Source organism: Marmota monax, unplaced genomic scaffold (genome assembly GCF_021218885.2).
Source record: "Marmota monax isolate L192 unplaced genomic scaffold, Marmota_monax_Labrador192_F-V1.1 WCK01_AAM20220418_F8-fsc00187, whole genome shotgun sequence".
Classification (NCBI taxonomy): Eukaryota; Metazoa; Chordata; class Mammalia; order Rodentia; family Sciuridae; genus Marmota; species Marmota monax.
This window is the reverse complement of record NW_026694837.1, coordinates 2,053,069-2,077,338: the sequence shown is the minus strand read 5'-3', so window position 1 is coordinate 2,077,338 and position 24,270 is coordinate 2,053,069. Positions and strand designations below refer to the sequence as shown.

The 24,270-nt window shown below is 39.1% G+C and overlaps 1 protein-coding gene across 1 annotated transcript in view; it reads left to right on the top strand.

Annotated features, from left to right (window-relative positions):
- Positions 1–9,596: 9,596 nt before the first annotated feature.
- Cdc5l (cell division cycle 5 like) overlaps positions 9,597–24,270 on the top strand; it is a 57,790-nt gene continuing 43,116 nt past the window's right edge. The window contains exons 1-7 of the mRNA XM_046426167.2: positions 9,597–9,829; positions 12,702–12,805; positions 14,297–14,458; positions 15,085–15,212; positions 15,893–15,992; positions 21,051–21,269; positions 22,936–23,080. Of these exons, the coding sequence (XP_046282123.1) occupies positions 9,785–9,829; positions 12,702–12,805; positions 14,297–14,458; positions 15,085–15,212; positions 15,893–15,992; positions 21,051–21,269; positions 22,936–23,080 (903 nt within the window). The 5' untranslated portion in view covers positions 9,597–9,784. The remainder of the gene's footprint in view (positions 9,830–12,701; positions 12,806–14,296; positions 14,459–15,084; positions 15,213–15,892; positions 15,993–21,050; positions 21,270–22,935; positions 23,081–24,270) is intronic.

Below are 24,270 nucleotides of genomic sequence, written 5' to 3'. Positions count from 1 at the left end.
CCAAAGTAGTGGGCACCTGAGGTGGACAGCAGGGGTCTATATACAATTGACTACACAGCCTGTTTCAATCCAGCATCATCCAGTCACAGCAATTATAGACAGCTTAACTTAATTATCATCATCTTAATGACTCGCCTTGCAACCATTACTTCTGGCAAAATGCCAGGGGCCATTCCGACTCGGCTCTGGCTCTCAGCATCTCCCCCCTTCTGTTTAATTAAATACCAAGCATATGGCTTAGGGACTGTGCCTGTCTTAGGTTGTCCAATACTACATATGGTCCTTACCTGTCATCGGATGAGCTGACCTCAAGGCGTCAGCCTCCTGTCTTAGGTTGGTACCACTGCAATTGGATCTTACCTGTCATTGACTACCAGTCCAGCATACAGCCATACTTGTGGATAGGCCTTTGCACCAGTTGGGGGGTGAGGTTCTTTGCCTCACCTCTGTTGGCCCCCAAATTTGGCCTTTCTGATTTCCAAGTAATTTTTATTGTCTCAGTGACCCCTCCTGAAAACCCAATCCATGTCTGTCTGTTCCTTGATCTATTTGTATTGGTGCTGCTATACCTTGTTCTTGTTCTCCTAATCTTTTTCCTTTCCTAAAACCTTGTCTAGCCATAATAGTGGGCACATTTGGATTGATGTTATTTGTTAATGTCAAACCTAATTGATCTAGGACATCTCGTCCCCATAAATTTATAGGAAGATGATCCAATACATATGGCTGTATAGTTCCTTCACATCCTTCAGGATCCTTCCAATCTAATACCATTGCATTTCTATGGGGATTAGTTTCCACTCCTAGGCCTCGAAGCGTTTGAGTGGCTTGTTGTAATGGCCAATGTTTTGGCCATTCTTGACGAGAGATGATGCTAAGGTCTGCACCTGTATCCAGTATCCCATTAAATTCATGTCCTTGAATATTTAGTTTTAGCATGGGGCGAGAATCTAAATTTAAAGAAAGCATAGCCCAATCTACACCTGGGGAGCCTAATCCCCTGGAACCTCTTTCTATAGTACGGCTGGAAAATTTATCATGTAGGATGGGTATTATTAATAACTGTGCTATTCTATCTTCTGGTGAAATTACTGATATACCCCTTGGAGAACTGGCTATAATTTTTATTTCACCTTCATAATTGGGATCAATTACCCCAGGAGTTATCATAAGTCCTTTTAGAGTAGAAGAACTGCATCCCAATAATAAGCCTACTGTTCCTTGGGGAAGAGGTCCTTTTACCCCTGTGGGAATGATTTGAACTCCCATCTCTGGAGTTAGTACTGCTCTGGCGGAGGTGCAGATGTTCAGCCCTGCGCTCCCTCTGGTTTGTCTGATGAGAGATCTAATGGATAATGTGTCCTGGGCACTACCCTGATGGTGTTGCTGGGTTCCTCCATTGCCCCGTATATTTGTGGTCGTGGGCCCCGGAGCATTGGGCCCCCCTGTCCGTTTTTTGGCAATGGAGCCCGATGCTTTTCTCCACGATATTGTGGGTAAACACCTGGCCCTTGTCCGTTTTTTGATAACAGAGTACCCTCTATGGTGGTTTGAGAACGGCATTCATTAGCCCAATGTCTCCCTCTACGGCATCATGGGCAAATACCCAGTATTCTACCCCTTTGATACCTAGTTTTGTTAAGCCCTCCTCCTATGGGGCAACTCCTTTTAAAATGCCCTGTTTGTTCACAATTGTAGCATGTTTTTGGCCTGGCATCTAAAGCCTGTTGTACTGCAGCTGCCAAGACTTGCCCTTGTTCATTAATGTCTCTACATAATTTAATATATGTGTTTAAATCTTCATGTTTCCATGGTCTAATGACCTCCTTGAACCATTTGTTTGCTTGCTCATAGGCTAGCTGTTTAATTAATGGCATTGCTTGCTCTGTATCCCCAAAAACTCTGGTAGCTGTTTGAATAAGCCTATCTACAAATTCAGCGTAAGGTTCATTAGCTCCTTGTATTACCTTAGATAATTGACCTTGTAAATCTCCGTGTCCTTGTAAAGTCTTCCATGCCCTAACCGCATCTTCAGCAATTTGTGAGTATATGGCAGGATCATATGCAATTTGTTGCTGCTGACCCTCATAAGGTCCTTTTCCTAACAACATATCTAGATTTCTCTGAGGATAACCAGCTGCTGCATTTCGCCTAGCCGTCTCCGTGCAAAATTCCTCATTGGCAACCTTCCATAACAAGTATTGTCCTCCATTTAGCACAGCTTTGCACATACTAGTCCAATCTGCTGGCGTCATGTCCAAGTTGGTAATGGATTCGACCATGCTTACAGTGAAGGGTGCTTGGGGACCATAGGTTGTTACAGCCTCTTTTAATTGCTTCACTGTTTTGAAATCTAAAGCACGTTGAATTCGTTGCCCTCCTGTTTGCTCAAGTACAGGGCATGCTAATCTTTGAGGTCCTGTCTCAGGATCCCATCTATCAACTATGGGGGTTGGGGGCACCCCAGCATATGTTGTCTCCATAGGTGGAGCTGTTGGTTGGACACTTACACCCTCTGGTGATAGAAAGGTGTTAGTAGCAGCCTCCTGTTGTAACTTTTCCCCTGATAGCCCTTCCTCCTCTAAACTTTTTTCCTTTGTCTGACTAACTTGAGAGACTTTCTCTTTTACTTGATGTAAGATGTCTTCTCCTAGACTAAGCAAACAAGATTGTACCAACACCCATAATGGTAATGTGCCAACTGGCAGAGTTCCTGGGCTTTCCTTTTGTATCTTTTTTAAATCTTCACCATGATGGTTCCATTGTGATATATTTAACAACCCCTCTTTAATGAACCATGGGCTACACCTTTGTATCGTCTTAACGTATGCCCTAACTGTTCTTGATTTTACTGAGATGCCTCCTTCCTCTAGAACTTTACTTAACGCCCTTTCGGTTTGGTTCTTATTAATTTTTAATTCCATATTTCCGTGATGAAGATACCCCTCACTAAGATAATGCAAAACAAAACCGAGACAAAATGAAACAAAAATGGAACAAAAATTCATTATATCAGCCTTTCTATCCTCCTGAAATGTCCATCCATCCTTTCTCCCTATCTGTTCCTCATACGCAAATAGTTTTTCCTCAGTTTTTCTTCTGTCCCACCCATCTCCAGGGACTGGCAACTTAAAACAAAAGCGAAACAAACAGAAAGAAGAATCTTTAAATGGTTACCCATTCTCTGGCCTTCCCTCAGGGGCGAGCAATTTCACTTACCTCCAAGCTTCAGGCGTTCCCCGCACGGGCTACCAAATGCCGCAGTCTGGCTGGGCACAAATCAAGAGCCACTCAAGCAGGAACAAACTTAATTTCTGAACTCCCCCAAACGCCATCCATGCGGCTCTCCCAGGAACACCACACACCAAATGGAACTCCCTCCACTGGAACTTCACCCACCAACGCGAACTCCCCAGGAATCCCTGCGAGAACTCCAAAGTAGTGGGCGCCTGAGGCGGACAGCAGGGGTCTATATACAATTGACTACACAGCCTGTTTCAATCCAGCATCATCCAGTCACAGCAATTATAGACAGCTTAACTTAATTATCATCATCTTAATGACTCGCCTTGCAACCATTACTTCTGGCAAAATGCCAGGGGCCATTCCGACTTGGCTGTGGCTCTCAGCACTGGCAGATGAAAAGTTCCACTGACAGCTTTGGGTGAGACCTGGGTATATGTGTGTTGGTGAGATGAAGTCACAGAGAAAGGCCAGATGGGAAAAGCATGTGCGTGTCATGGCAGTTCAGCTTTTCTTCTCTGCAGGTACCAAGAAGTTGAACCTTTAGATGTGAATGTCCCATTCACTGCACTACTTCAGATTCTTTGGTAAATAAACACATGTGTGTGTTCATTTTTTATATTCAATAGCTAACGATTAATATGAACAATCTGCACATGATTATTTACAAGTAAATCCTTAGAGTAACAACTTTACAAGTAAGTCCTTAGAGTAACATAAGATAATCTAATTTCAATTCCTGGAAAAATAAAAACAGAAGGGAAAATTTTGTTATACAGCTATTGGCACATAAAGTCCAAATCAGCTACATGTAATTTCAAGACTTTTTTTCACAGTCTCTGACATTCTGAGTTTTCAAAATATTAATACATTAGGGTTTATCTTACTCCATTTTGGGTTCCTATACAGAATGCCTGCAGCTGGGCTAAGTACAAAGACAAGAGCTTTATTTTACTCACAGTTCCAGAGGCTGAAAGTCCAAAGTTGAGTAGTCCCACCTGATTGGCTTTTAGTAGGCCTTCTGGCTACATAATAACATAGCAGAGGGCATCATATGTCAAGAGTTCACATGGCCAGAGATGAAACAAGAGATCAGGGAGGGGCCAGCATATGCTTTTCTGTAACAACCTGCTTTCATGGGAACTAATCCACCCTGCAAGACCTAGCCAGCTTTAGCCTTTGAGCATGGACAGTCACACCCTGCAACACCTCCTATGAAGCCTCAGCTCTTGAAGGTCCCATTACTTTTCAATTCCATCATGTAAGGGACTAGCCCTCCGGCACATGAATTTTTAGTGGACAAGCCATATTTCAACCATAGCAGGTGTTAAATTTCTAAAATTCCACAAAGCATTTATGAATATTCTCTAGGATTCCACTAATTGTCCACACTTCTAACATGAGGAATTTGGTTTGGTTAGACTGTTTCCTTTGGCCCCTATGTATTTGACTTTCAAAAGCTAGATAGGTGAAAGCATTGCTTTTAGAACTTGACTTTGTATTTTTGAGTTAGAATCCCTGAAGATCATGTAGCAGCCTAGAGATGCTTTTCTTTTCTGGCTGGAACATCGAGAGAGAGAGTAGCTTGATATATAAATATCTTCACTCAGGACTGAGCAATGTGCCAGATGAGGGATAGTACAATTTTTAGGGGTGTCTATAGTCTAAGTTCCCAGTGAACTCTAGGAAAGGAAAAGGGAATCCATTGAGATGACTGGTGTCCTTCCAATACTAGGGAGTTCTAGAAAGAACTATGGCCTGATGCCACCCTGAGGAGCAGAGAGGCCACTGCTGCTTTGAGATCTAACACTGAGACTCCTAAACCTGGATTTTGTAAGACTACTTCAATAAAAAGCAAGCATTTCTAGGTTTTGCATGAAGGAGTACAGCTTCATATCAAATAAGCAGCCAAATATTACAACACCTTGTTTTCTGAGGAAATGTGTCTGCCTCCACCAAATGTAGAGAAGGTACAGGGACAGCTGATGGAACTAAGCTCCCAGTGGAAGAAGTAAGTGTGGGGATGATCACCTGGTTACAAATATGCCTTTTTGGCTGGGCACAGCATGGGCATGAAGTAAAAATGGAGAGTTCTGTTAAAAAAGAGGATAGACTAGATACCCTAGATACTTAGATAAATTAGATACCCTAGACACAGATAATACTAGCAATTCTTCATCTGAAATTCAAACTGAACCGAGAGTTCTGTATTTCTGTTTGCCATTTGTGGCAAGGCATAGGGAGGTGGTAGAAATAGATGCATTTGGAGGACGTAGTGCGGGGGGGAAGTGGTAAGACTGGAGGATGGCTTGGCTTCAGGAGGGAAAGAGGTATGGCAGGAGGAAAAGTGGCCATTGGGGGATGGTGGTGCTGTTTCCAGGGCCACCTCTAGCTCATGTGGCATCTTTACATAGCTTGAGAAAGACATGCTTCCAAAAGAAACAGCTGGTAAATATGCACCTGGGTGAGCTGTGTGCAAGCTGGATTTCAGCCCCTATTTGCCCATTGTGCAGTGAACTTTTTGTACAACCAAACGTGGTCATCCTGTGCTCTTCCCTGAAATAAGGAATGCTGGGGAAGAACAGGTTTTCTGGGAGAAGGTCAGCATTGGGCGAGTTGATTTTGAGGGGCCTGTGACACACACAAGTGGAACTGCCCAAGTTGTAGTTAGGCATATAAATTGGGGTCTGGATATATGCATGGGAAAAACAAACACTTCTGTGAAAACTGTACCATGTGGATTTGGGGTCTAGATATTCATTACCCAATTAGAATGTTGATCCCAAACTGAGCAATGAGCTCAAATTGACCTTTGAACCTTAGAGACGTGAGGAAAAGTAAATTCTCTTTGGGAGCACTTCTCCACTTCAGGGCACAGGGGATCCCTAGAAATGAGACCCACTTAAAGCTGGTGTGGTGGCACATGCCTGTAATCCCAGTGGCTCTGGAGGCTGAGAAAGGAGCCAGTCTCAGCAACAGTGAGGTGCTAAGCAACTCAGTGAGATCCTGTCTCCAAATAAAATACAAAATAGGATTGAGGATGTGGCTCAGTGGTTGAGATCCCATGAGTTCAATCCCTAGTACCAAAAAGAAAAAAAAAAAGATGTGAAAAAATTACAAATTATAATTGGACCCACCATAAGGGAAGAGTCAACAGATGAAACTCAAGCCAGTTTAGGTGATTAACCATGTTGAGCAATATGATACAAATTACCAGGATCATGGTGCACAAAATCCCATTTTGTAGTAACCTGACACCCAGGGGTTAGCTTTTTCCAGTGTTGGCTAATTGACATTAGAGGGAGGTTTAGGGATGGTAATCTGAGACTTGGGTGGGGCTAGAGGACCTGTCTTTTGAAATTGTGTTTGCCAGGCAGGACAGATTTTTAAATTGTATGTTTACTTGGGGGAGATGAGGAAGATTTCAGGGGTGACTGACCCTGCCCCCCAACTGTGCTTGGTGTTACCTTGACTATTGCTTCTAATTTTAGTTCTTTCCTTCGTAGAATCTTTGGTGGTATAAGAAAAAAATGGATGAGAGGGAAACTAGAATTTTTCATGTTTTCCTTAGTTAAGTAAATGTCAACCCATTCAGAACCAGCTCCCCAGAAAATGATGAGGGGTGGGGGAGTAGGGGACAATGCAGCCTAAAAAAATCCCTTTATAAGTTGGATGGCTCATCCAACCGCTTTTTCTTGAGCCAGAATTTCCCAAATGGTGTTTCTTTTTTTTTAAAGAGAGAGAGAGAGAGAGAATTTTAATATTTATTTTTTAGTTATGGGCGGACACAACATCTTTGTTTGTATGTGGTGCTGAGGATCGAACCTGGGCTGCACGCATGCCAGGCGAGTGTGCTACCGCTTGAGCCACATCCCTAGCCCCTAAATGGTGTTTCTTGCATGCCTGGGTATGAGAAAGAAAGGTTTGTAAGGTCAGATTAGTTTGGACGTGCTTTATTTAAAAAAAAAAAAAGGAGTGTATTTGCTTTTTAGGGCTGCCATAACAAAGTACTACAAACTGAGTGGTTTAAAATAAGAGAAATTTATTCTCTCATAATTCCGGAGGCTAAGAGTGTAAAATTAAGATGTCAGCAGGGTTGGTTCCTTCTTGGAGGCTCAGGGAAAGGATGTAACCCATGCCTCTCTCTTAGTCTCTGGTGGTTGAACATATCTATTTGAGAAAACAAGTCAACCCACAATAGGGTCTAGGGAAAAAATCTCAAAAATCGAATCAGATGTATTTTACAATTTCTTACAGGTTTTACTTTTTGTGATTCTACAAGAGGGAAGGCAGCATGATGCTTTTCTGAAACTCAAGTAATCTGAAAAACATGTTTATGTTTATGGAGTTATCTCATGTGACTAGTGTTCTGAGGGACATTTCGGAAACAGTATCTTGGGTGAGTGAGGAAAAAGTACAGTAGTTTCTCATTAAACCTGTTAAGATGCGGTCACTCATTTTTGCTATGTGGCCTAATGACTATAGTCTGGCTGCCTGATGGCAGTTGCTTCTTTTGGCTGTCCTGCCTTGGGGTGGAGATGGAATCTTTGTGGGAGCTCTCATTCTCATGGTGAGTCTGGGGTGATATGGTAGAGGAGACAGGCCAATTCAGGCCATCCTGGGAAGACCACATATTCATTTTTCTGGAGTTTATGGCTATGGGGCTGTGGTTTCAGATAGCCCAGAACTTTCATGATGTTGCGTTTTCTGAACCTTGAAAGGGGACATAGTATCTGCACACTCAAAAATGTTTTGGAGGATAAATGACAGGGCTGCTCTGTTTGGATGGGTTGGTTATGTGATATATGCTTCTAGAGGCCCTGTTCACAGTATACACGTGGTAGATCTAAATTTCTTAAAGTAGAGTGGTCTGTTTTCAAAACACCTCTATTTTGTGACAACTTTTTTTTTTCCCCCAGCAAGTGACATTAAAGTGTCTTGAGGAAGAGGCACCCTTTTCTAGTTGGCAGGAAAGTGGCAATGGTATAGTTAGTGGTCCTAAGTGTGAAGAAGAAGCCATGGTGGACTCTTGGAATGTTAGATATGAATGGGCTCAGAGAAAGGACTGGTTAGGACTCTAGCTTACAAGTAACAGAAACCCAGTTTCCACTGGCTAAAACCAAAAGGGGAACAAATTAATTATCAGAACACAAGGATAAGGATGTAGCTGAGACTCTGGAACATACAGATCCAGGGACTCTTAACAAGGCTGGGTCCTCTTCAGTCTCTCTACACCTTTCTTCTGCTCCTTTCCATATATCTGTGACCTGCTTTCTTCCTATCTTAGTCTCCATAGTCCAAAACACTGGTAGATAATTCCTGGGTGTTCTAGGTTAGAGGGTGTCCTAGCTCTTCTTTCCCTTCAGCTACCATTGCATCAATAAAATTTAGATAAAAATTATCATAAACCTAAAACCCCTAAATTTCCAGCTCTTGTAGAAGAGGAAAATGGAGAAAGAAATATAAAGAGAAAGCCACTATATAAATACTCAGAGCTGTTTCTTGATTCACTATTTTCATAGCTTTCAGGGCTGGTGCCAAAAAGATGTTCTGAAACAGTGAAGAAGACTGTGTTATTGGGAGTTAGGATGGCAGAGAGCTTGACAATCTCTACTTCATTGGGTTTTGGTTATATTTCAATCTGTGCCCCCCCCCCCCCCGCCAATTTGTGAAGTAGGTATTCTTAGCTCCACTTTTCAGATGAGGACGCTGAAAAGAGCCAAGACTCCAACTTAACCAGAGTTCGTCTAACGCCAGAGCTTATCAAAAGCAACTCTTATTAATCAACACAGACTGATGAATGATGAATGAAAAGCTCTGATGGGACATGTCTGTTGATTTCTGGGATAACCACGGATCTCCTAGAGGTGGGACGGGGTGAGTAGCGTTGCCCTCCTTGCAATAATCACTGCCACTTTTTTTGTGCAGTTATGTATTAGGTAACTGTGCCAGGTTTATGATCTCATTTAATCCTTAGGATAATCGTATGAGATTGATTCCATCATTATCTCTATTTTTACGGGTTAGAACACTGAGCCTTTTCCCGAGCATTCTGTGAATAAATTCCTAGTAGCGAAATGCTTAATATAGTGCTACATTAATAAATTAACAAAGCTCTCTGCGGACCAACTGGGTTGAAACCCGTCTCCTGACATTTCCACCCCCGCCACTGAGTGACGTCACGACCAACGCGACCTCTGTGTTCCTAGCCAAGTTCCACCTTTGCTATCTCGCGAGAAACCTGGTTTCTTCCGACCCCGTCTTGGACATGCGCGCGGCGCAGGGTGCTTCGGTTGCCGCAGTTTGATGGTTTTATGTCAGTCTTGTTACCCTGAAGGTTTCACAGAGCTCTTCTTTCCCTTCAGCTACCGACATCTCGCGAGATCGGCTAGTCGGCCCGCCCTCCTGCGCCTGCGCAGTTCTCTTCAAAGCAGAAGGTCGCGTTTGGAGGAAGTGGCGGCTTTGGGTCTCGTGACCGAGTCGCCGTTACTACTTTTCGGAAGCTCCTCTCGGCCGCTTGCCGGGACACTCTGCCGCCAAGATGCCACGAATTATGATCAAAGGGGGCGTGTGGAGGAACACCGAGGTGGGTCTCCTTTTCCCGCCGGTCGCTGCCCTCCGCCCCCTCCGACAGCTGTGCGCACGCGCGCGGAGGTTTGGGAGGCGAGGAGGATGCCCTGCGGGGTCTGCGCGGGGCCTCAGCGCGAGAGCGGATGCTCGGGGCCTTTACCTTGTCTGGCGGTGTGTTATCTTAGCGCCTCCAGGACAGGGATCGCGATTTAACCACCTGGCGCTAAGCTCTGAGCTCACTGCGAGGCATCTGTTGGGCCCTTAGTGAATGTTTGTTGAATTGAGGGCGCGCCCCCTTCCTCCTTTGGAGGAACTCTAGCGGGGGAAATGGGACGTCAGCGAGAGTTGATTTCTGGGGCAACACCCTCTCAGTCCGTGCAACCTCTCCGTCTCTGGGACTCAAAAATAAAGCAGTTGCTGTGGCCACAACTTTGGTTTTCATTGACTCCCTTGCACTGGGAAAGAAACTTGAGTGCCAGGTTCGAAGAGCCCGTTTATGCACTCATCGCTTTGCTTATCTGTTATCGAGGCATAACCTGTCTGTCCTCCCGACAGATCCCAAGGTCTCGCTCTTTCTTAACTTCCTGTTATTCTTGCCTTTGCCTGGATAGAAGCCAGACAGAACAAACTGCCTACCACAGTTTTTACTTTCAAAAAACGGTAGTGGATAATGCCCTGGGTGAGCCCAAGGGCAGTAGAACTGGAGTAAAATGGAAATTAAGTTTTAGTGCAGGTTGCATTCAGACTGCACTGAATTTACTAGTTCCCAGAATGCATCTTCAGGCACTCTGTTTACCTCCTGTGCCTTCTCGGAATGTGTTTTTACTGCTTGGCATCCTCCTGACCATCCTTCAAACCAAGTTCAGAAACACATCTTGAATCTTTGCTCATCCACCCTGTAAAAGTTAGTTGCATCCCCAGGAGTCTTGGGTACCTCTTTTGTCCATTTATTATAGTTTGTTTTGTTCTTTTGCAAGCATCATATCTTTCTATGCAATGATGTATAAGTTTCTTACCTCTTACCACCTCCGTTTCCTCATTTTTTTTTTTTTAAAGAAGATAATTTCTACTGCTCTTGAGGATTAAATGGGTTAAGACGTTGGGAGTATTTACAACAGAATCAGCACATAGTAGTCTTTCAGTAAGTGCTAGTTGTTGGCTTCCCTCACCAGACAGCATTGCAAAAGGACCAGGTCTTGGTAGACTTAGGACCTAGGATAGTGGCCAACATGAAGTAGGTTGTTTGTCAGATGTTTGGGAATGACTAGTAGGGTGGATGGATACCTGCTTATATATTTGATTGAAGATGTGCTGAAGTATAGCAGTACTTCAACAACGTTACAGATAAATGCAGTGATAATTTATTCAGCTTGTGGTTAGGGAATCATACTGTTTAAATTGGAGAAGAGATTACTTTTTTTTTTTTTTTAAAGATATATGTATTTTTTTAGTTGTAGGTGGACACAATATCTTTATTTTATTTTTATGTGGTGCTGAGGATCAAACCCAGTGCCTTATGTGTGTTAGGCTTGCACTTTACCACTGAGCCACAGCCCTAGGCCCCCCACCCCCAAGAGATTACTTCTAAGGGAGAGACACTTATACAGAATCAATTAACAGCACAATTTCTATGCAGTGTCAAAGCCCTACAATCTTTTTTTTTTTAAATTTTAAAAAAAATTTTTTAGTTGTAGATGGACATAATACCTTTATTTCTTATTTTTACGTGGTTCTGGGGATCTAACCCAGTGCCTCACGCATGCTAGGCAAGTGCTGTACCACTGAGCCACAATCCTGGCCCAAAGCCCTGTAATCTTTTAAAAACTCTTCTGATAATGGGAGGGGAAATGAAGTACAGAGATTCAAATACAAGACATGTAGCTCAAGTTTGACGTGGAAAAATCCCCGAGTAAAATATCCCAAGTGCATTAATCTGTGGCTTCATCATCCCTGGTGTCTGCGTCTTAGCTTCCCAGGCTGTCCAGGGATTGGTGCACTCTATGTTGTATTGGGTGCCTTGGTAAAATAGTATTTAGAGACTACTATTGTATGTTTGTATTGGGTGAGCTGACTGGTGGGGTTGGAGAGAAATATTTAGTTTTTAGGTTGGACTTGAGATGTGAACTCTTGAGTCATTGTGCATGTTAAGGGACTGGAGAGGCAGTGCTGTGCATGACCAGAGTCCCAGGTTGTTTCTTTATTTTATTTATTTATATGCAGTGTTGAGAATCAAACCCAGTGCCTCACACATGCTAGGCAAGTGCTCTACCACTGAGCCACAACTCCAGTCCCCCAAGTTATTCTTGAGCTGTAGATGTGTCTTGTTTGATTCTCTTTTCCCCAATACACAGATCTGTTTCAAGGTAGGTATTTAGGAACTGCTTCTTGAATGATTGTATAAATGAATGAACTAAATCTTTTTGAAGGGAAAGAGCTACAGTGGAGAATACTTTTGCTAATCTCTGTCAGGAAGTAGTGTTGCTGAAAGTGGGCTGTTCCTATTTCCAGTTTGTTGAGGAATTTCTTCTTAGTTTTTAAATTTTATTTTATTCTTGCTTGCTGTTATTTTTGTACTTTATTTCCGCCCCAATATTGAGGATGGAACCTAGGTGTGCTTTTTTTCCCTGAACTACATCCCCAGCCTGTTTCTAAAATTTTGAGACAGGGTTTTGCTAAGTTGCCAAGGCTTGCCTTGAACTTGTGATCCTATTGCCTCAGCCTCCAGAGTTGCTGGGGTTATAGGCGAGAGCCAACACCCTGTCCCCCTTTTACCTTTATTTTTTATAACCTGAGGTTCCTCTCCCCCTCAATCAAGAGTTAATTTAAATGTTGTCTTTTCTCATTTTGGATTTTGTGATTGAATGTACTCTCTCTGACAATTCTTTTAGGATGAAATTCTGAAAGCAGCAGTAATGAAATATGGGAAAAACCAGTGGTCTAGGATTGCCTCATTGCTGCATAGAAAATCAGCAAAGCAGTGCAAAGCCAGATGGTATGTACCAGTTAGAGAATGGAAAACAAAAAGTGACCTTAATTATGATGAGACGAATATACAGTTCTTTGAATCATCTCGAAGATGGCATCAGGATATAGAATGGGAAATGGGATTTTGAGCTTAACTGCTACTTGCTTCCTAGGCAAGACTTTTTTCTATTTCCTTTACCCTGCCCCTGTTTTCTTCCAGTTAGGGATAAAAATACTTGAAAGTAACTGATGGAGATCAAAGCTCCATTTTTAAATGTGTTAATGTGTTTGAGAGCACTTTGTGAAGCATAAAATCTTAAGGACAGATGGTCCCCAGCTTATAATGGATTGTGTCCTAAAAGTTTATAAATTGGTTGCTTTAAGAATTATTTTCACAAAGAAATAAAAAAAATGACATAATGGTTAATTTTCTGAGCAAACTTACAATAATTGAGTTTTCTCATAACAGAATTGAAATATTATATATTTCTACACTAAAATACAATGTAGGCCAATACTATATCTATGGTGTTACCTTTTAAATTGCAGGGAGGTGGCTGCATTAAATTGTTTATATTTGTTCTTGGTATGAGTGATATGATCCCAGACTCTACACATCCGATCCCAGGAAGAAACTTTGGTTGTACGAAGTGATTTAATTTCCTAGGCATTTGGATATAAGAAAGGATCAGAAGGTAGAAATTTGACTGCAGAGGTAGATGGTTCTTAGGAGGAAGGAGTGGTTTGGGTTTCTGTTTCTCTTAGTGGCACTAAGTTCTTGCTCTAGAGGTTGTGAGGACTTATGTCTTACTTGCCAACCTCTCATCTAGCGAAGTACTAGATGCAAAAGGTGGGTTGAGTGGATATTAGAAAAGACAGAGGATGTCATAATATTTTATTTAGACTTAAAAGCATACCAGGCAAATGAAACCGCAGTTAGTGGGTATAATGAAATGCTTAAAGAAATAAGCCAACATTTTGTGAGAAAGCATGGGGAAGTATTATGAAAACTAGAAACACTAAAAAAATGAGGTAGTGTTGTCTTTTTCCAAATAATTTCAAAATCTCTAGTAAAAAAAAATAAATAAAAACAAGTGAATTGAAAAAGAAGGCATATGATCATGTTTCAGTCAAATTACCTTTTTAAAAATTTATTTATTTATTTATTGGTTTTCGGTGGACACAACATCTTTATTTTTATGTGGTGCTGAGGATCGAACCCAGCGCACCGCACATGCCAGGCTAGCGCGCTACTGCTTGAGCCACATCCCCAGCCCCAAATTACCTTTTTAAAGTATTACGAATCTTACATAATTATAATACAGTAGAATGTAGTAAGATGGAGAATATTAAATGGCATAAGTTTACTACACAGTGAATAGTCTCTTGTCAAAAAATGCAGCTTTAGTAATTGAAGGTTGAAAGCATGTTTTTCAAATAGTAGAAGTCAGTGTATCTAGTGTGGAAATTAGATATTTATAGTAGGTGATTAATGTATAAAATACTATCTTTTTAATAGGTATGAATGGCTGGATCCAAGCATTAAGAAAACAGAATGGTCCAGAGAAGAAGAGGAAAAACTCTTGCACTTGGCTAAGTTGATGCCAACTCAGTGGAGGACTATTGCTCCAATAATTGGAAGAACAGCAGCCCAGTGCTTGGAACACTATGAATTTCTCCTGTAAGCGAAAATTCAAAATCAGTTAAAATATGTGTATATGTTAATGAGACTGAACAAACTTTTAGCATTTCCTGTCTTTTAAGTTTTAATTATAGATGTGACTGAAATCAGGAGAGATAAAGCTGTTGGGCTCTATATTTCAGATGTCATGTGGTTGATTAAAACTATGTCTTTTAGTGTGCACTTTTTATTTAAAAGAATAAAAGTATACAGGTCATACATGTTCATAATAGAAAATTTTGGGAAAAAATAATAGCAAAAGAACAAATGAAAGTCACCCATAATCATACTGCTGAGAATGAACTATTAGAGCATTTGTGTTTTTGTTGGTGTTTGTGTTTGTATGGCTGCACTGTGTGCAATTAAGGGGCTGCTTAGATCCTGTTTTATAGTGAATTAAAGCACTCTCTGAAATTAGAGAATTTTAATACTATTTATTTCAGATGAAGCAGTGACAGAATTGCTTTATTAATGCTCATTTATTGAGCATTTTGAGATTGCTGGAATGTACCCAACTACTACATACAATCTGTAAAGCTGTTTATTTTTTGTTTATTTTTTGGTGGTGGGGAAGGAGAACCAAGTGGTATGATAACTCTGAGTAACTCATCCGAGCTTTTTTTTAGGGACAAAACTGCCCAAAGAGACAATGAAGAGGAAACAACAGATGATCCACGAAAACTTAAACCTGGAGAAATAGATCCAAATCCAGAAACAAAACCAGCACGGCCTGATCCAATTGATATGGATGAGGGTGAGTGTATGCCTGTGAGACATTAGTTTCTTTCATTAACTATAGACTCCTCAGGCCTCTTAAACTTTTAAAATTCCTTTCTGAACTCTTGTGACTTTTCAGAATTCTATTATTAGTTGTTATTGTAAGTATATTTTCAAATATCTCTAGTCTGTTCTATTATAGAATAGTTGTTCTTTTGGATAGTTCCTTTTGTGTTCCATTTTTTCAGTTCATTTAATATCTTAAGCAGTGTAACCAAACTGTGCAGATTCCCAAAAGTATGAGGTTCTATTTCTCATTCTTTTATCCAATAGGTCAGGATATTGGACCTCAGTTCTTCTTTGTCTTTAGACAGATCATTTAATCTCTGTGAGAAGGCAATACCATAAGACTGTGATGGAGATTTTTTGTTGATTTTGTGAGACGTTGAACCAAGAATCAGAGGAATTGGACTTAGATCCACGTCTGCTGCTTATTAACTATTTAACCTAATGTCCTGTAAAGTTGGAATTGCTCAAGGAGGGTAAATAGGTGACTGAGGTCACATAGCTAGCAAGTGTTGAACCTGGTTTTAAACCTAGTTTCTCCTTTATGCTACACCGTATTTATGTTTTTTTTTTTTTCTTATTTTAAGCACTAGGGTATATCTTACATACCTTGCTTGGAAAGAATCTTAGTTGTTCTCTTTGTTTTTGCAGATGAACTTGAGATGCTTTCTGAAGCTAGAGCCCGCCTGGCTAATACTCAGGGAAAGAAGGCCAAGAGGAAAGCAAGAGAGAAACAATTGGAAGAAGCAAGGTGTGGTTTTCTCAGTTCATTTTCAATAAATGGTCTGTTCGTTCTTAAGCCCATTAAAATTGGATTATTTATCAGTGCTGTTTAGTGAATAATAATCTTACTTGTCCTTTTTCTATATTGCTTCTTTATTACTCTTAAAAAACTTGCTATTTCCCCCAACAACCATTTTAGAGTAATTACAGAAAAACTATATGTGTTTAAAAAATTTTGAAGACATGACGGAAGCAATGCACAGTTAACCTAGTATTTGATCTGTTAGTATACCAAAGCTTCATCTGTTACAGCATCTTGGAGTCAAGTGACTGGAGGACACAGATGACTAACTTTTTCATGACTGCCAGTTGTTTTTTCTTCTTAGTAGGGCACTGACTATGAAATAAGAATCTTGGCTGAGCATGGAGTACATGAGCCTTGAACCAAATTTTAGGCTTTTGTAGAAATCTTTGTTAAATAATTAGTGATTATTAGCTAAATTATGGAATCAACCCAGATGCCCACAATAGATGAAATGATTAAGAAATTGTGGCATATTTACAAGGGAGTTATATGCAGCCATAAAACAGAATGAAATTATGGCATTTGTTGGTAAATGGATGGAAATGGAGAATATCATGCTAAGTGAAATTAGCCAAACTCAGAAAATCAAAGGTCGAATGTTTTCTCATATGTAGAAGCTAGAGTAAAATAAAGAAAAGGGGGAGGGAAGGATAGGATAATGTAAAGGACCAGTCAAATATAAGTTAAAGAAAGAGTAGAGAAAGGAGAATGGGAGTGGCAAGAGAAAAGGAAGAGAGAAAAGCAGGGGTCAGGGGATAATGAACTGAAATCAATTTCCATGCACGTTCGAGATTGCTGGAATGTACCCAACTACTACATACATCTGTAAAGCTGCAATTTTAAAAAATGAGTGAATATATCTTAGGCATTGTCTTTTACTCAGGATTTTGTCCCACTTTCTTCTGTTTGCTTTTTGTTGGTAAATCTGTAATTAATATTTTTCATGGCCCAGAAACCAAGATGAAGTTGATAGACCATCTGGACTGTATAACAGCTTATTAACTTTTGGGATTCGGGCATTGGAGTAACTCCCTAGCCTTCACAGTGCCTTTTGTGGTCCTCAAGCTAGCCAGGAAGTACTTCCTGACATGATGAATATCATTGTGTTGATGGTTTCATCAGTAATGGCTTTGAAGTGCCATATGCTGAGATAGAGTATTATTTCATTCCTGAGGATGCTATGCTATTGGCATAGCTGGCCAGTCACTAGTTTAGTATAATTAACTTTTGATGGGAATATGACTGGCTTGGGATAGTGAACACAAACCCAGAGAGTAGTTAAATTTTCTATTAGGTCTCAGTCACTGGGATAGAACCCAGTGTAAGTGCTCTACCACTTTCTATGCTTTATACTTTTTAGGGTTAAGAATGTAAAGTTGAAAAAAATTACTTTTCCATTTTTGTTTGGAAGAATTGTTTGGAAGATTTTTGGGAGACCCAATTTTTAGAGCCTATTAGCCATGTGGGTGGGCAAGGATTATAGCAGATGCACATGTGAAAAATCAAAGTTTGGCTAACATCGATTGCTTTCAATATATTTTTGCAGATTTTAACTCTACAATTTCTTGTAGATTTTCTTGTAGAATCAACATATTTTTCTAAGTTGTGTTGTACATACAGGTTGGATTGGCTTGTATGCAAAGTGCTGCAGGACTATTTAAATGTTAAATTACAAGTCTATCTTATAACTTAAAAGCGTTTTTATTGATTGTGAAAGTAATATGCTTTTAATTCCAGTAGCTGTTAATATTTATATTTTGAGGACATGACTGGTATAATATGCATTTGCTATTAGGATTTGTGATATTCAATTAACAATATGTGGTAAAGGTTTTCTAATGTGATTTGAAGTCTTTGTTTCCATTATTTAAAGAACAAGATTAATATTTGGAATATATTCTTCCAAAACTTTCTCTCAATATAGATGTATTTTTATGTGTACATTAACCCATCTACATTTATACATATGAGAGGTCAGCTGTTAATCTTATTTGGTTCTCTTGTAACTGTTTTTTTTTTTTTTTAAATAAAGTGCAAACTTTTATTATTTTTTTATTTTTATTTTTTTGTGGTGCTGGGATTGAACCCAGAACCTTGTGCATGTGAGGCAAGCACTCTACCAACTGAACCATGTTCCCAGTCCTGTAACTGTTTCTTGTAATATGTTTATCATATTTTTTTCTTGGAAATTGGACATTTATTTTAGTTGATATATTGTAGCAATTCTGGGTACTGCCCCTTCCTACCTCTATTTATTGTTAGTTGCTTGCTTATTTGTTTGGTGAACCAACTTCATTATTTTAGTGGTCTGTTTTCTGCTTCCTTCCCTCCTGGCAAGAAATGTGGTCTCTGATGCTGCTTCTTAGGGAGGGGCAATCTTGGATATGCCCATGTTTTCAGGGATGGCATGTTTTGGGCAGGGATCTCTTTGACATCTCTTTCCCTGACTATACCTAGCTGTGTGCGTATTGTTTTTAGCAGTGTCCTAGGTATAAATTGTTCCACAGCCTGATCCAGGCCAGTTTGGGCTCCTTTGAAGGGATAGTACCTGGAATCAGTGTTGAAGATTTGTGCTGACTCCAGGAGGGTTCCTTACAGCTTTCTCTTTCAGTTTCTCTCTGGCCAACTAGTGGGCCTATAGTTGTGCCTATATCTCCAGTGAATTTGTTAGTTTCTTTTTTAAAAAAAAACATTTTTTTTGGTTGTAGATGGACACAATACTTTTATTTTGTTTATATAGTTTTTTTCTTTTTTTAATGTGGTGCTGGATAGAACCCAGTGCAAGTGCTCAACTACTGAGCCATGACCCCAGCCCAAATTTGTTAGTTTACTAATTGCCTTTTACCACAATTGCCGCTGTTTTTGAGAGTGTCCTTAGACTGGAACTTCTCTATACTCTACAGATGAAGTCATTTCCTTTGGAAGGAGATTTGAAACTCTTCTGTTCTGTGACCTGCTTCTTTGCCAGGGCTCTGACAATGCAAGTGTCTGAGTGACACTCCTGCTTTATGAACTGAGTGCTTGGTGGGCAGTGGGAGCATGATGTGATGTGTAGTAGCCCAGTTCTCCTTATGTTGTCTTTCTCAGCATGGAACACTCATCCCAGAAGCTGGGGCAAGTAGTAGTCTCAGCAATACTCTGCCCAAGGTGGCACTGTTTGGGTGAAACAGGGGAGCTCTACTTCTCAGTCATTCTTGATGGTATTCAGCTTCTGCAATTGGGTATCTGGTGGCAGGGTAAGAAATTCTGATGTCCTGCTTTTCCTGAAGTGAAAGCCCTAACACTGGGAGCTGGTAGGAAGAGGGAACCTTACATTCTTGGCTGTGTGGAATGATGTTTCTTTCTCCTTGAGCTGGAGGGGTAGGAGACAGTGGGTCTGTTTTCAGCTGCTATACTTTTATTTGCTTTTTTTTTTTTAATATTTTTTTAGTTGTTGATGGACTTTATTTTATATATTTATATGTGGTGCTGAGAATCAAACCCAGTCCCTCACTCATGCTAGGCAAGTGCTCTACCACTGAGCCACAACCCCGGCCCCTTTTGTTTGCTTTCTTGCTGAGTTTAAGTAAATTTTCTTGAATTAATATTTATATTTTTGGCCATATTTCATTAAGATCCTTTCCAGAACTTTAATTGGTTATATTTTGTCATTGTTTTTCTTTTGTGGTGCTGGGGATTGAACCCAGGGCCTCACACATGCTGGGCAAGTGCCTTATCAGCCAGCCACATCTATAGCCCCAAGATTAGTTTGTTTTTGGTGGTACTAGGGATTGAACCTAGGACATTGAGCATGCTAGCCAAGTGCTATCCATTGAATTACATCCCCAGCTCTGGTTGTTTTTTTCATCAGTGCCTTTGGGGATAGGGATTTATGGAGTTCCTCATGCACTCACACTGGGAGTCACCTTTATATATACTGTTTTGTGACTTGTTTTCCTTCCTTTTAATATTTGGAGCAACTTTTCTTGTCATTAAATCATTAAAGTTATAGCATCATGGGAAAGTTCAAAGAAAAAAAGTTTTCTTTTTTAGATGGAATTCCACCTTCACTGACAATCATGGTTAAATTTTGGTGGACATCCTTCACATCATCCCCATATTCACTGATAGGTAATTTTTGCATGTTGCTCTTTAGTGTGTAAACAATTTTTACGCACTTAGGCCTCTTGACATGTCTGTTAGAGGAGATGTATGTCCTTTCTAAAGGTTACATAGATGGCTGTATTATAGGCATGTTACAGATTCATTTAATTAATTTCTTATTGATGGATGTTTAGATTGTGTCCAGTTATCTACTGTTACGAACAGTCTTCTCATTAAGTTCTTGCTCATGTTCTGATTTATTTCCTTAGGCTAGAGGCTGAGAAGTAAAATTGCTGGGTTAAAAAAATATGAAAAACCTTAGGCTTTTAATACATATTTCTAAATTTGTTTTGGAGAAAGCTGTCCCAGTTTATTTTCTCATTACCTTTTTGGGAGGCTTTCTACTTTTTATACATTTCTCACTAAAATAAGTGGGATGGTATCAATTAGATATACAAATGGTGCCTATTAATTTGTGATTCTTTATCAAATAAAACTTTGTTATTTTCATTTGTTCTCCCCCATCCTTTGGAGCAGGTTTTTAAAAAACTTTGCATTGACGTAATACTAATTGCAAATATTTTTCCTATAATTTGCTGTTGTAAAAATTAGATCTTAAATTTGTTGATCTTTTTCTTTGACTTTAATTTATATTGAGCAAGTACATTCTTATCCAGAGATAGGATACATAATTACATATCGTTTCTTCTGATTTTTCATGTTGCTTTATGTGCATACATGTGTGTGTACACCTTTAAATCAAAACTGGGATTTGTTTTGGTGAACAGTATGAGATGAAGGTTTACAATAAATATTTCTATCTCAAATAACCAGGTCGTTTTCTTAACTCTGTTGGATAATCCATCTTTGCTCCATGATACATGATTTTCAAGGTGATTTTGTATTCTTTTTCTTCAGGCGTCTTGCTGCCCTTCAAAAAAGAAGAGAACTTCGAGCAGCTGGCATAGAAATTCAGAAGAAAAGAAAAAAGAAGAGAGGAGTTGATTATAATGCTGAAATCCCATTTGAAAAAAAGCCTGCTCTTGGTTTTTATGATACTTCTGAGGAAAACTACCAGTCCCTTGATGCAGATTTTAGGAAATTAAGACAACAGGATCTTGATGGGGAGCTAAGATCGTAAGTTGCCTTTCTGATCTGGAAATAGAAAGGTATAATGGGAATTTTGTATTGTTATTGTCAGAGCCAAATTTTTATGATTTAGCACAATGTGGCCTGCTTATGCTGTTTTTATGTAATGTGTTCACCTTTCTGAGAAAACAAGTGTGAACCCTGTCTCTCATTTTGTTAGCACAGAATGCTGTGTGGTTGAATTATAGTGTTTGGTTCTTTGTGGATATGAACCCAGGGGTGAATATCACTGAGCTACACCCCCAGCCTGTTTTTCTTTTTTATTTTGAGACAGTGTCTCAGTAATTGATGAGGGTCTCACAAGTTGCTGAGGCTGGCTTTGAATTTGAGATTCTCTTGCTTCAGCCTCCTGTCTGTGGGATTATAGGTGTGCAGCACCACAACCAGGTCTTAGTTGACTATTTACTCACTAAATCACATCTTAACATTTAGGTACATTTGTGGACAAATCAGATGTTTTACTAATATCCTGAAAAAAATCTGTTAATATTTGGACTGGTATTTTTTTTTAAGTAAAAACTTTACCATGTTTTTATTAAAATGAAATTAAAGGAAAAAACTTACCAATGTTTTCCATTCTTAAGTTTCCCACTTGATGGGGATAAGTATGTATATTTATAAATGTTTATGTCTTAGAGTATAGAGGATTCATCTGTTTTTTGTTTTTTTTTTTTAAACTAAACTCTTTTTTTGGACACAATATCTTTATTTATTTATTTTTATGTGGTGCTGAGGTTTGAACCCTGTGCCTCATGTGTGTGAGGCAAGCACTCTACCACTGAGCTATAACCCCAGCCCCGTTTCACCTACTTTTAAGAGTTTTTTTTTTTTAACAGAGTTTTCTTAAATCTTAAATCTGCTTATTATAGGGAGAATATTTTATACTTGTCAAAGAAGTTTTTGTTTGCTTCTCTCTGTTTACTTTCCTTTTCTATTTACATGAATGGTTCCTAAGCAGATATCAGCCACTGTAAAATAGGATTTACTTGATTGTATATATTTCTCAAAACAGGACCTTGCTTTATGGGCCCTATGAATAAAGAGATTAAAGAGGAAAACTAATCGTTTGGAAGGAGTAGACTAGCTGGGGGGAAAAGAAAACAGGCAGAAGGAAAGATGGTATAGGAGCTTTGAAAGACTGCTTTGATCCTGGCTTTAGGCTTCTAACAACTTTTGGGTGTGTTTTTCAGTAATACCCTTTTAAAAAGTTGTATACTTTAAAAATCAACAATTAACAATATTAAGGAGAAATGTAAAAATTCAGTGGTTTTATTTCATCTCCTTTACTGTTCCTTTTTTGTGCATTCATCTTATGTGCACACATGTTTTTATGTGAATATAATCACAATATAGGAATTGTGTGTTTTTTTGCCATTATATGTGATGTTTTGCATATTTGTTATCACAGGTTATGTTATTTTCAGGTTATGTTTTAATTTTTAGTACTTAATGTATCCCCTTAATAATTTTATTACTATTCTGAGTTTTCATTTTTGAATATACTAACAGCTTGTGTATATTATTTTTGCTTTTTAAAGTTATTTTCTTTAGAAATAAGATTGTTTTTCAAAGGATATGAATATTTAAATGGATTTTGCTGTTATTGCCAAGGTATAACTTAAAATCTCTTCTTCTCTATCTTGATCCATTATAGTGAAAAAGAAGGAAGAGATAGAAAAAAAGACAAACAGCATTTGAAAAGGAAAAAAGAATCTGATTTGCCATCAGCTATTCTTCAAACTAGTGGTGTTTCTGAATTTACTAAAAAGAGAAGCAAACTAGTTCTTCCTGCTCCTCAGGTAATCTGATAAAAAGTTTTTTTATTTTATGAATTTATGAGCTCATTTCATTTATTCAGCAAATATTTGAGGGCCTTTGTTTCAGGCTTGTTATGAGTGCCCTTAAGAAATTAGTGTAATGGGTGAGCCACATGTGTAACAATAAATTATTTTGGTATAATATGATAAATAAGCAACAGCTTCTCTGTGTAAGTTATTATATGAAGTCTTAAACTGCTCATGATGGTTTAATAAGTAGTTAACACTCAGCAATTTGTCACCAGCTACGGCTCTTGGCCACTTATTTGTAGTTGATCAGGATAGGTATGGTCTGGCTTGGTGAAATTGAAGCTGCTTTCTTTCAGGGAGTGTTTTGTTATATCATGTTTTTCTTTTTGAAAGAAAAGAAATGGGCTGGGGTTCTGGTTCAGTGGTGGAGTGCTTGACTAGCACTTGTGAGGCACTGGGTTTGATCCTCAAAACCACATAAAAAAATAAAGTTTATATTGTATACATCTATATCTTAGAAACACACACACACACTAAAAATATTTATGTGTATGTACGTGTGTGCGCACGCGCGTGTATATATGAGAAACAGCTCTGAAAAATCAGTGTGGGAATTGTGGAAAAGAGAAATACAAATATTTCCTCATTCAGTTTATTATAGTCCTTTGACTTAGTAATAGTTGGTCAGAAACATGGGAACTTTGAGTAACCTCTTGTTTTGAGTAGTATAGCTCTTCAGAATCAGACAGGTTTAATGGAGTAGAGGTAAGGACTTAGGAGACCAGCAGAGTTTGTTTCCCCAGAAGTCTTTTGGCTCCTCAACAAAAGACTTGTGGGCATGAACATAATTGAATTTTGTCATATGTTGCTCTTTCTAGTAGTATTTTTAAGTTTAATTTTGTCTGAAATTTTCCCCTTAACACCCCTTAGAATATTTATTTTGGCAAAATTACTTTTAGATTTTCTTAAGGATCTTGTGATTCAGTAGACTCTGTGATATTTTTATATTTTTTTTTCTTCCCATATGGATAGTTTTGTACAAAAACTATTATTTTATGTTCTTGGTACATAGGCATATTAATTTGAAAGAATTTCAGTATGGAAATATAGCAGTTGTAGCTTGATTCTGTATCATAGATGAATTTTATCCCCATGGCATGTAGAAAAGGCTTTTAAAATTTTTAAAATAGAAATTTTTTTTT